This window comes from Talpa occidentalis, unplaced genomic scaffold, assembly GCF_014898055.3.
Source record: "Talpa occidentalis isolate TD23 unplaced genomic scaffold, MPIMG_talOcc4v2.1 talOcc4.5, whole genome shotgun sequence".
In the NCBI taxonomy this organism is placed as follows: domain Eukaryota; kingdom Metazoa; phylum Chordata; class Mammalia; order Eulipotyphla; family Talpidae; genus Talpa; species Talpa occidentalis.
The window spans coordinates 46,698,562-46,712,116 of record NW_023604861.1 but is presented as its reverse complement, the minus strand read 5'-3'; the positions used below and the strand labels follow the sequence as shown (position 1 = coordinate 46,712,116).

The 13,555-nt window shown below is 36.7% G+C and overlaps 1 protein-coding gene across 1 annotated transcript in view; it reads right to left on the bottom strand.

Moving 5' to 3' along the window:
- PAN3 (poly(A) specific ribonuclease subunit PAN3) overlaps positions 1 to 13,555 on the bottom strand; it is a 120,479-nt gene that overhangs the window by 96,436 nt on the left and 10,488 nt on the right. Inside the window, 2 exon segments of the mRNA XM_037527076.2 lie at positions 315 to 381; positions 1,142 to 1,263. Coding sequence (XP_037382973.1) covers positions 315 to 381; positions 1,142 to 1,263 — 189 coding nt within the window.

The following is a 13,555-nucleotide window of genomic DNA, read 5'->3' as shown; positions in this document are numbered from 1 at the left end:
AAAAATACAAGCAAAAATAGTTAAGTAAATTATGAAAATATACAGTGCACTTCCATTTATAATGATCAAGAAACACCAATAATTAAAAAGGTATTTAATGTGATCCTTATTATATTTAATATAAGAATGTTTTGGAGTCTAAATCTTAATCATTATCTCTAAGTATCTTAGTAATTATCTGAATATGAAGATAATAGATCATTTTTATTTTCTTTGTTTATACCTAGCTATAATTTTCATAACTTCTACAATATACATGTTATTTTTACAGTCAGAAATATATATGTATAAAATAAAATGGCACCAACTCTTACCATGGCCTGCATATGGCTTGGCACTGTCATTTAGAAGGCTTGGGGAGCTGCTACTATTAGTCATTCTCTGAAAATTAAATATGTATACATAATGTCATTGAAGAGTACTGAATTTAGAATAGTTAACCAATTAAGTTAACACTGACTTTGCTTCTTTCCCTCCACTCCACCTTTCACAGTGACACTTGAATCTTGTAAATGTCGCTGTTTGGATTATAATAATCTATGCAAAAACTTCCAAATTCTCCCATTTAACCATCAAATGAAAATTTTACACTCTAGCCAGGTATTTAAAACCAAAGTTTCAGACCTATTTTAAAATGAACTTCCATAATGTATTAGCCTGTACAAAAAATAAAACTAAGTTTCCTTGTCCATAACATAAATTCTAGTATCCACTGGAGAACATACGAACTATGTACAGTCAATAAATGCTCTCTATTATCCTTCCCAAAGTGTATTAGCCATCACAACCTTATAGATTGTATAAATGTAGGCTATTCTCTCTTCTCTAACACATGTCAGACTTTAACACACTCCATATCATCTATGGTCTCTCCATCCTGAAAGACCCTTTGCCCTATACCCACAAAACACAGGGAGGAGAGAAATTAATCTCCTTCTATCAATCTTCTCCTTACCCCACTATCAACCATCCCCAACCCCACCTGACAGGAGGATGACTTAACTATGTCTTACCTACCCCATCACCTCCTAAAATCCTACTCCCATTCAACAAATTTATTAATAAATGGGGACTCTAGATAACCTCCCCCTTTATCCCTGAAATAGCTTCAGTTTATTCCATATAAATGTACACTAAATACCTGCATCAAAGGATACTTTGTTTCTACAGGGCTTCCAAATCCATTGACTCCAATAAAACTGGTACTGAAATAGGAATCTGTGAGACTTGTATCACTTAAACCACCTCCATCTATTCCAGGAACTGAAAGAGAAGGAAAAGTCAAATATTTAAATTATTTAAAAACACAAAACACTGAATATAGTTTCTGTGTTCCTAAATAAGTTTTAAAGTCTCAAATTTCTGTCACACTTATTTTTACCTACTCATAATAAAAGGCAGCACACCAAATAAAATTGGCTCTACAATAAAAATGTTAAACAATGCCCAAGTTGACTGATTCTTCCCCACAAAGATAGTAGTTTATTTCATATTAGTCACCTAAGAGCCACTAAGCACAACATGAATAAACCACATTTGCATTTTCAGTTTCTCATTTCTTTAACTTTGCAAAAGGACATTAGAATATAATCCACTGTAATTTCTCCTGTGACTCTTCATATGGTAAACAAAGGCAAGTTTCTTAGAACTGTTTCTCATAACACATCTTATGAAACAGCAGTCTCAAATTAAGGTAATACAGTAAAAACAATTCTGCAGTAGTAGCAATGGGACAGAGTTTAGGAATATTGACAAGTTGTTGATTTTAGGTTAGGAAAATAAAGAATAACTGTAACTAGTAGGGTAATCCTTCACATATCAACAAAGTAATGGTCAATACATACTGACCATAGACGTCACTTCCTAGTGAGTACTTGGTATATGGGTATCTTCTCAATTCTTAATTAAGTACAGTGCCTTACACTTTACAAAGCACCTAAGCTTCAAGTACGATTGCCTTCTTTCAGGCAGAAGCAGTGGAGAACTGTAATGAGAACCACAAAAGTATTCCAACTCCAGCTAACAAGTCAAAAAAATTGCTGATAGGGCCTCCTCGGTGGCACAGCGGTTGAGCGCTGGGTTGCGAAGCTGCCCGCAGCCTCTGCAGCGCCGGTTCGATCCCCGGCTGCTCCCCAGCCACCGGAGGAGGGTCCCGCATGGCGTGCAGACCTCTCCTACCGCCTGCTGCTCCCCTCAGCAGTGTACTTCGGTCCTTCTGCCTGCTCTCCTCCCCGCTCTGGCTCTGGTGAATTCTCTCACCCTCCCGCGCTTCTGACTACCCAGTGCTTGTATAAATAAACAAAACTTTAAAAAAAAAAAAAAATTGCTGATAGTTGGATGGAGGATGCCTATGACCTCAATGTTTGTTTCCCCTAAAATTCATGTTGAAATCCTAACCCCCCAAAATGATGGTATTATGAGGTGGGACCTGTGGAATTTGCCAAGGCCATGAGAATGGAGCCCTCATAAATGGGATTAGTATTCTTATAAAAGAAACCACATAGAGATCCCCAGCCCCTTATTCCAAGAGGGCACAGCATGAAGCAGGATGTGGGTCTTCAACACCACCACAGGAAATCTAACAGTGCCATGAACTGGTAGGTAATTCCTAGCCTCCAGAACTACTAGAAATAAATTTCTGTTGCTTATAAACTACCCAGTCTGTGACATTTTGTCACAGCAACACAAAATGGACTAAGACATTGAGTCTCCCTGGAAAACAATCCGAGGTAATTTTTATTGCCTAATTCAAAAATTTATTTCTCAAAATGTGCACAATGAAAATGTATTTTTTATACTCACAGAAAGATTATTTTTAATGGTTCATATCTACTAATTAGTGATTACAATTTCAGACACCATGGCTGAAAAAAATAATCAGAAGCACCTGAAGACTTACATGCAAAAGCTATTCATCATTATGTGATTTATAATAAGTACTGTGTGATTTTAATAAGAAACTAGAAACAATGGGAAATGCCCAACAACACAGGAATGATTACGTAAATTCTAATACTGAAAGAATACTATGAAACAGTTAAAAATTGTAATTAATGTCTGGGATTTATTTAATATTCTAGCAAAACAAAACCTGGAAGGAACAAAGTAAGACCAACAGAATGATGATCATTGTTGAAGTTGGGTGATAAAGGATTATTATACTCTCCTTTCTGATTTTCCATAATAAAAGTTTGGGAAGGGCCTCCCTGGTGGCTATCAAGCTATCAAGGCACTGTGGCATGAGTTGGATGCCCCCCCTCAGGGAGTTAACCCACATGACACAGCAGACCTCTCCTGTCTCGCCACCTGCTCCCCTCCACAGTGTATTTCAGTAGATCTTCCTTTTCTGCTCCCCACTCTGTCTCTGGTGAATCTTCTCACCCCACCCCCTCTGCTTCCCTCACCCCTCTGGCCTATATCCCAGTTGTCATATACATTAATAAATCTTTAAAAATAAATAAAAGTTTGTGGAAAATGAGGCTAACAAGACTAAATATTGGTATATGTCATAACTATTTAAAATGTGAAGTGAGGGCCTCCCTGGTGGTACAAGGGGTTAAGCACCGCACTAGGAAGCAATCTGAAGCCTCTGCAGCATGAGAGTTCAATCCCCGGCGGGGCCAGGAAGCAAGCCACATGGCACAGCAGACCTCTCCTGTCTCACCTGCTGCTCCTCTTGGCAGTGTATTTCACTCAGTCTGCCTGTTCTGCTCCCCACCCTGTCTCTGGTGAATCCTCTCACCCCACCCCCACCCCGCATCCCTGGCTTGCACCATAGCTCTTGTAAGCAGAAATAAATCTTTAAAAAAAAAAAATTGTGAAGTGAAAAGGGAACACATTTTTCTATTAATAGTGTTATAATTATGTGTGTTTACACACACAGAATATAAGACTGAATATACCAAAATGTTAATATTATCTGTTTGACTGAAGGTTTGTCTTTCCTCTAATGATATTTCTACAATATATCAATAGTTGTTTTCATCATCATATGATGATGACTTTGATAACAGCGGAATCAACATGGAGTGAAGTTCCTCCATTTCACCAAAACCCTTAGGGAATGTACTCTTTCTTTTCCTAATAGAAAGGCTAATTAAAAAAGAGTATTATTCCAGGGCCTCCCCTGGTGGCGCAGGCTGTTGAGCACAGTGCTGTGAAGCTGTCTGCAGCCTCTGCAGTGTCAGTTTGATCCCGGCCGGCCGATAAGGGTTCCACATGGCACGGCAGACCTCTCCTGTCTTGCCCGCTGCTCCCCTCAGCAGTGTATTTCGTCAGTCTGCCTGTTCTGTTCCCCACTCTGTCTCTGGTGAATCCTCTCACCCTCCCGTGCATCTGGCTTGTACCCTGGTCTTCTATAAATAAATAAATATTTTTTTTAAAAAAAAAAGTATAATTCCAGAGTATAATTATTTTTAATATCAACATTTCATTTCAAACCATTTTTTATTTTAAATCTAATTTCCTCTTTTATTTTATACAAGCTCAAACAATAAAGTATTGTTGAGAATGCCAGAATTCAAATATCTATGTCAATGTCTTACCTTACTAGACTTTAAGCAGTAAATACAGCTCTAAGCTTAACAAAATTTTATTTTAAAAAAATAAATATGAAACTGTTATCAGGGGACAATAAAATAATCTTATAAACTTATAGGTTTAGTATATGTGCTGCCAAAGCATGCACAAACATCATACTTTTAATAATACTTTATCATTGAGAAATTGAACTTGTCCTAACATATATCAAATTTCTGGTAGTTTCACTGTATTAAAATTACTTTATATTCCTTTAGGATATACACCTCTGATAGAAGAAATCGTATGATTCCTAACAGAGGAACAGCTGACTGGGCTTCATTGTTTTTTTTTTTTTTTTAAAGTAGGGGAGGGAGGAGGGTTGAATATGGTAGTAATTAAGGGTCCATCCATCTTTTTTAGTTAAACATTCTACACAAAGATGTGAAACTGTAAAACAACTAGAAGAAAACATAGGGAGAAAGCTCCTTGACAGTGGTCTTAGCATCAAATGCAAAATTAAACAAGCGAGACTACATCAAACTAAAAGGCATCTGCACAGAAAAGCCACTGGCACAATGAAACAGGAACACATGGAATGGGAGAAAATATTTGCTGACTATGTATCTGACAAGGAGTTAATATCCAAACTGTATAAAGAACTCACAAATCAATAGCAAAAAAAAAAAAAAAACCCAATCCAATTAAAAACTGAACAAAGAACTTTCTATGTCCAAAGAGGACATAAAATAGCAAACAGTTACATAAAAAGATGTTCAACCTCACATATCATCAGGGAAATAAAAATCAAAACCACAATGAGTTATTACCTCACACCTGTAAGAATGATTATCACCAAAAAAGACAAGCAACAATTGAACCCTTGTGCACTGTTGGTGGAATGTAAACTGGTGCAACCACTATGGAAAACAAAATGGAGGTCCCTCAACATATTGAAAATAGAGTTACCATATGATCCGGCAATTATACGTATGGGTATATATCAGAAAGAAATAAAAACACTATCTCAAAGAGATGTCTACACCCCCATGTTCACTGCAGTATTATTCATAACAGCCAAGGTATAGAAACAACCTAAGCATCTACTGACAAATGAAGAAAATAGTTGTACACACACACACACACAAATATTATTCAACTAATAAGAAGGAAATCCTTCCACTGTGACAATATGAATAAACTTTTAGGGCACTATGCTAAGTGACATAAATCAGGCAGAGAAAGGCAATTACTATATGTTCTCACTTACATGTGTAATCCAAAAAGCAAAACCCAAAGAAATTGGGAGATGGTAGTCAAAGGGTACAAACTTCCAGCTCTAAGTTCAGTTCTAGGGATCTAAAATACAGTACAAATTAACAAATTGTATTATATATCTGAAAGTTCTTGAAAGAATAAATCTTGAAAGTTATCAGACACCAAAAAAAGGTCATTATGAGAGGATGGAGGTGGAACTGATTGCTGCAATCATGTTATAATGTATGTATTAAATCATCAGGCTGTACACCATATATATATGGTATGTCAATAACTGTGTCAAAAAATTCCACGCATATACTCGATTTTCTTGTTTTAGAAAGTTATAGTTTTTGAAGGAAAGGAATAGGAATTAGTAGTTAGGATAACTCAACATATTATTCCATTCTATTGTCAATATTAATACTCAGAACCCTATTTAAATAGGAGGCAAGAGTGTGCAACCACGCATATGTCAGAAAAATACAGAACCCATGATACCTTGTAAGTATTTCCTTCTCCAGCAGAACTGAGAGGTGGTACAGTCAAGAACATATCGGCGAGGGGTAAAAGGAGATAAACCAGAAGTTTCTATCCCCATGAACACACAATGCCTTGTTCTGTATCAGAGTAAATTTTGTCTGCGGTTTTACAAACAGATTGCCTTTTTGAGGATGACTTAACTGTTGCCCAATAACGTGCTCAGAGATAAACTCCAAACTCCCCATACTCCTGGAGAGTAGAGAAGTAGATGAAAGGTGCTCACCGAGTCAGCTTCAGTTCACCAGTTCTCTGCCTCTCCTGGAGCCTACATTAAGCTTTTCTCCTGAGTTCAAAGTCCCCAAAATAGGTTCATGTTGATCTCTCAGGTACTTATTCAGAAACTTTTGTTTGTCCGGGACTTTGCTTCATCTATGGTAACAAGACTGCACATAGACCACCTATTAAAAGATGAGGATTATTTCAGTGCATTTGTGTCAGCCTCAAGCAGATTTCACCTTAAGGCAAACCTGTCCTGCAGCAATGCTGGTCTGTGATTCAATCCACTAAGGACTAATTCTCTAAAAAATGCTCTTATTACTACTGCACTAAGTCTGAGAGAAGAGCTAGCTGTAGAATCGTGCAAAAGTATGTAAAACAAGTTTTGGTCAAAGGTCCATTTCCCGTTCCAGGCTATCTGAAGAACTCCTAGAATTACAAACTACAACAAATTTGTAGAGAAATGGAATCCAGGCAAACTAAGCTTCCTCAGTACATTTCTTGCTCGGGATCCCGTTGGCATAGTGTATCAGGATCACCGTCCTTGTATATGTCCTCTGGTATCACCATTTGCACTCTCCCGTCTGTATATCATCCAATTTTAGGTACTTGGCCACTGCCATGTGGTTGGCTCCACCTCCAACATCACCTTTCTCCTCCCTTTCTGAATTGCGTGCCCCCTCTCCAAAATCTCAGCCTACACAGTCTACCTCTTCAGCTATGTATGTTGAAGCTCCTTATGAGTTCTCATCCTCTGAGTTCCTTATAACCTACAATTCTGAAATTAAACCTCGGAGGATCCAGAAAAACCTCAGATACCTTATATTTCTTGGACCAAAACAGAATTTCTGGCCAGGGTAAAAGAATTTCCAAAGATTACCAATCACCCTCATAAATTTGCTGATCAACTTAACAACATAATGCAAACTTACCAATCTGGTTTTTCTGACCTTTCCCAACTAACTCACACATATTGGTGGGAGCCAAGTCAAACATTAGGTGAAACTGCCAAATTGGACAATCCTGGAAAGGATTTAGATTTACCAAAAAAACCCTCTAACTTTTGGCAAGAGGTACAAAGACTTCACCAACCAATTTCTAAGGGCTTTCCTAAAACTACTGATTAGAATAAAATTCTAGCTTGTACCCAAAAGACTGATGAACCTGTTTATGATTATTACAATCACCTTCAAATGATATTGAAGAAAATAAAGGCTTACCCTTTGATGCTACAGTGGGAAGGGTGGCCTTCAATTTCATGTTTGTTCATGGACTGAGCCAAGACATTTCTCTTTTAGTAAAGAGAAACAGTTTAAAATGGGAGACTATGTCTACTCTAGGCTTAGTTAATTTACCAAATCAGTATACTCATACTTTAGATGAGCCATTTAAATGAAGACTGCAAAAATCTTTCACCTTCAACCTCATTGAAAGTCCCCCAAAGAAGAAAACATCCACTTTTAGTTATTACTGTAAACAGCCAGGACACCGTGAGAGAACGCCACAATGTCAGAATTTTATTTATTTATTTATTTATTTATTTATTTATTTATTTATTTCTAGTTTTTCATCCAGCAAAGTCCACTGCTTGGAAATTATCCAAAAGAAATAAACTAATACACAAATACACTAAGCATAGGCATTACACTGTAACATAATCTCAAAAAATTGGAAATCTTTAAAGTGGTGATCGAATATATTTGACATAGGATAAGAATATTATCTAGGCATTGAAGAATATGATATTTATCTATGTATATCAATCATTCATTGAAATGAAAAGCTGTACTGCTAAGTTGAGGAAAATCTGATTACAAAGTAACTTAATTACAATTACAATTTAAAAAATTTTTAGACTGTGTATACATATTTATACATGAATACATGGAGTATCTGGAAAAATATTTTCTAAAATCTTTACAATAGTTTACAACAGTCACATATAAGAACTAGGGTTTGGGGTTGTTTTTTTTCTCCCTATATATTCTTCTGAATTGTTTGAATATTAAGAATTTTAAACATGAGCAGGCTTCCCATCAATTTTTCCAAAATTCTTTTAATTCCAAATCATTGGGCTTCCAGAAAATATAAAGTTTTTTTCCAATCTTCCCTTGCAATCAGCTGGGTAAATTAACTCTCCATGGTACCTAGCCTCACAGCTATAAAACAGTCCCAAACCCAAAGCATTAAGAGTCTTATAGCAGTAATTTCTTTTTAAAGAAATAGTAATTAATAAAAATCCTGCTTCTGAGCCTGTTTCCTTTGTTTAGGGCTTTGAGACAGACATCCTTTTTATCATTCGCTCCTCAGTTCATATTCTATTCATTTATTGAGTGAAGACTTAATATATACCAGAGTCTCACCCAAGAGGGGGAAATACAGGTTGACAGTAACAATCACAGACAATAAAATCAGTTAATTTAATCTTAATTGTTGCATATTTGCCCTTGTATTTCCTTATTTGCCCTGTCTCTAAGAGTAGTAAGTTAATTCTGGAGACACTGGGCAAAATCTCCTTAAGGTAAAAATTTTTCAAATAGATCTGTTTTACTTCCAAAAATTAATCAGTATCCTATTAAGTCTTTCATAGCTTACACTAATTTTCAGATTTCTTTCTCATTATTTATATATAAAACGAAAGAGAATGTTCTTGGGGTATTTACCCAGAAGTATGAGGTTAACCATCAACTCACAGGATATTACAGTTAATAATGAGACCCTCGGGCCTCCCCAGTGGCGCAGCGGTTGAGCGCTGGGTTGCGAAGCTGCCCGCAGCCTATGCAGCGCCGGTTCGATCCCCGTCTGCTCCCCAGCCACTGGAGGAGGGTCCCACATGGAGCGCAGACCTCCCCTGCCGCCAGCTGCTCCCCTCAGCAGTGTACTTTGGTCCTTCTGCCTGTTCTGCTCCCCGCTCTGGCTCTGGTGAATTCTCTCACCCTCCCGTGCTTCTGACTGTAACCAGTGCTTGTATGGATAAATAAAATAAATAAATAAATCTTAAAAAAAAAAAAAAAAAAAAAAAACAATGAGACCCTCTTTTTCCTCAGAGCCATTGCAGCTACTGTCCTTTGTTTTGGTTAAGGCTGAGGAAATCGGTATGGAATCCCCCTTAAATACTGTATACCTCATGTAATAGAAGACTTCCTAGTCCTATTACAGCCAACATTTGTCTCAGTCAACCACCTTACCACTTATAAAAATAATTTTGCTGACTGTTTCCCAAGTAACTTTCATGTTATAATAACCTTAACCCATCTAGCAAGTCATTGTCCTCCTTGCCACTAATTGATTATCTCATGACTGTGTGACAAATGGATTGCCTCCTGACCCTCACCAGAATCTATAAGAAACTTCTTTTGGAATGATGACATCTCAAGATTCATATTTGAGAGGTAAAAATGGTAAATGTTGTACTAGTTATGCAATAGCCACAGTGTAATGTATTCGAAGCACCACCTTTGCGTTTGGCTACTACTGACCAACAGGCTGATTATGGTCATACAAGCCTGTACCCTAGCCAAGGATAAAGCTGCCAATATTTACACTACCAGTAAATACTCTGTCAACATTATTTACAATTTTGAAATATTGTGGAAGCAAAGTAACTCTCTTACTTCCAGAAGAGGAAAACATTAAAATCAGCCTTATGTTCAGAAATTGCTAGATGCTATATTTTTGCCTGCTGCCTTTGCTATTAAGCTTTTAGGGCAGCCTGAAAGTGTCTCTAGATACTAAAGGAAATAACCCTACTAATATTTCTGCAAAGAATGCTGTTCTTAAAGGAATCAATAGCAGCCAAACCTCTGTCATGATCCCAAGAGTTATTTCTCCTCTCGATAACATAGAAGAACTACCCAGAAGAGGCAGACAAGTGGTCCTAGACAAAGAAAAATGAATCTGAGAATTCAGCAACTGTTGGTATGACAAAAGAGAAAGCTTTAATTTGGACCAAATGATGAGTCAGTCCTACTGAAGATTTTAAACATTTCTACTCCTAATCACTGCATATAACTGAAATCCACCAATAAAATGATAGTATTCATAGATTATGTAAAGAAATATTAAACAGACCACAAAAAGTGCCTATCTCACTTGCCCCAGCTGTCCAAAACATATCCCAAAGAAGCCTGTTCACACAGCCTGTTCACACAATTAGTCTTAATTGCCCCTGGATCCATTTATGATCTGGCAATGAGATTTCGTATCTCATGCATAAATATGATTTAGTTTTGAAGTGAATTATGTAAAGATCCTCCACATATCTTGGCAAAAGTATTGCCTTTGTTCTTAAAATTCTCAAATCCACAGCTTTTAGAATCCAAAAGCTCTCACTTTTTAAAATTGTCATAGGATGCCCAAAAGTACCTCATCTTTGCCTTTTCTAAGCCACTGAGTAAAGAAAATAATTTCAATATTGTAAATGTTTAATTATTTTGATCAAACGATAAACACTTTCTGGTTGAGCAATCCTTTACTAGCACATGCGAAAGAGATGAAGACTTTGGCAAAGACATCCCATAACCCACAGATCAGTTTATTGAAAAAGATGCCTTCACAAAAACTCAGTTTCACTGTAAAGAATCCTATTCAGCACTGCTGACAAACCCTTGATCAGCCAAAACTTCAGAGAATAGAAATTCACTTAATACATCTAAAGACAACACTACGTCTTGACTCGACCTGCATGCTATTTGGTTACAGAAATGTGAAGATTTCTAGAAAATTGAAGTAGACATGGACATCCTAGAAGACAGCCTTCTCAAAATGACTAAACCCGGCCTATATACATTTCTCCCATTGTTCTCTTTACCTCATGTTTTTTAACTTCTTCCCTTGAACAATGATCTAGCTCTAGCCTACACCTCCTAATCTACTACTAGAAGGGGATACCTTTCTGATTGATTCTAGATTTTTAAATTTAGGGGTGCTAACAAAATTGTTAGCGTAACTGTCTCTGGAAAAGTAGGAATTTAATCACATAAAATTTAAAGGTAGGTACATTTGGTTATAGCTAGTGCACCCAACAATCTTTGGTTATTTTTGACCTATTTAGTCAACTGACTTTTCAGCTTTAATTTATGGTTTAGTGCCATCACTTGAGCCAGGTTTGTAGTATTACATTTTTTTGCATTTTGTGTGCTTGTTGCTAATTTCTAAACTTGTGCCTATAAAATTTTGTGGAAACCACATGCTTAGATGAGGTGATGCTAAAATAGTGTTTCCAAGAGGATTTCCACAGCCTACAACTTCGACAAGACATAGAATTTGTACATGAAACCCAAGAAGTTCCTTCCTGACACCAAACGACAAGAAATCACTGACTCTGGATACACCTAATTGTTGATCAGTAATGCTTTCAGAGAAAGAACCCAGTTAGGAGAGGGGAATGTCAACATTCAGAACCCTATTTAAATGAGGCTGGGAGGATAAAGAATCGTATGCATAGACTAGAAAACTAAAGAACCCACATGAAACCTTGTACTCTCCTACTGTTTCTTTTTCTGGTGAAACAGAAGGTGGTGGTACATCTGTGAGCATCTAGGTGAAGCCGCTAAGAAAAGAAACCGGAAGTTCATGTGGTTATCTCCATGAATGCACTTGGTCTGCCTGTTAACTTCTGTTGCTGTTTTTCTTAACCAACCCTCTGTGGCTTTACTAACTGATTGCCTTTTTTGAGAAGGTGTTGTTCTTTTTTGTTTGTTTGTTTGTTTGGTTTTTTTTTTTTAGTTTACTAACAACAACCTCATGTCCTATTTGCTTCATGGAATGTTCAAAGAGAAAAGTGCCTTTCAACTTAAAAGTGCCTTTTAAGGCCCTTAAAAAGAGTACTTTTTAAAAGAGTACTTTTAAGTTTAAATTACATAAGCAAACTCATTCTATGAGGTCAAAATTGCCCCATTACTAAAACCAGACAAGGACATCACAAAAAAGAAGACTACAGATCAGGATCTGATGAATATATATGCAAAAATTCTCAATAAAATACTTACAAATCAAATTCAACAAGGCATTAAAAGGGTCATATACCATGAATAAGTGGGATGTTTCCAGAGGAAGGCAAGGAAGGTTTAATATATACAAACCAACTAATGCAATATATGACATAATTAAAAGATGTAAGTCATATGACATATCAATAAAAACAGAAAGCATTTGGCAACATACAGCATCCATTTTATAAAAACCCTTTAACAAAGCATAGGACTCTATCTCACTATAAAAAAGGTCATATACTACAAACCTCTATCATACTTTAGCTACAGCAATTAGAAGGCAATACCATCTTACAGGGTTGTGGTGGGGAAGCACATGAAATAACTTCTGCAAAGTGTGTAAAAGCCTATCTCATAGATAGTAATAAATCATATTTTCCTCTTCTCCTGTCTATAGAAGATACTTCCTAATTATTAAAAGTTACTAAAGCTTCTTTTTAAAAAAAATATTTTCTTACATTAATTTTTGGACATTATTTTATTTCTCCCATCAGGTGTAATTTCAGTAGTTCTCCCACCACATTAGCACCCATGGTCCATATCCCCCTGCCCTTATGCTCTTTCCTCCCATTTTGACTCTTCTCCCCCGCCCCCCCCTTCCCGGCTCCATGTCTCAGATCTATAGTTAGTTTAAAGTTTTGTCATTTTCCTAACCCTTTGTTCGGTTTCTCTATATTCCATATGTAAGTGAAGCCATCCTATATTTATCTTTTTCCTCCTGACTTATTTCACTTAGCATAATCCCTTCCAGGTCCATCCATGATGCTGCAAATGGTATGGGTTTACTTCTTTTGATTGCTGAGTAGTGTTACATTGTGTATATATACCATATCTTCTTGAGCCATTCATCCATTTTGGGTTGTTTCCATTATCTTAGCTATTGTAAACAGTGCTGTAATAAAGATAGAAGGACAGGTTTCCATCAGAATTAGTGTTTTTGTGTTCTCTGGGTAGATTCCTAGGAGCGGAATCACTGGAGCGTATGTAGATCCATTTTTAGTGTTTTGAGAAACATCCACATAGTTTTC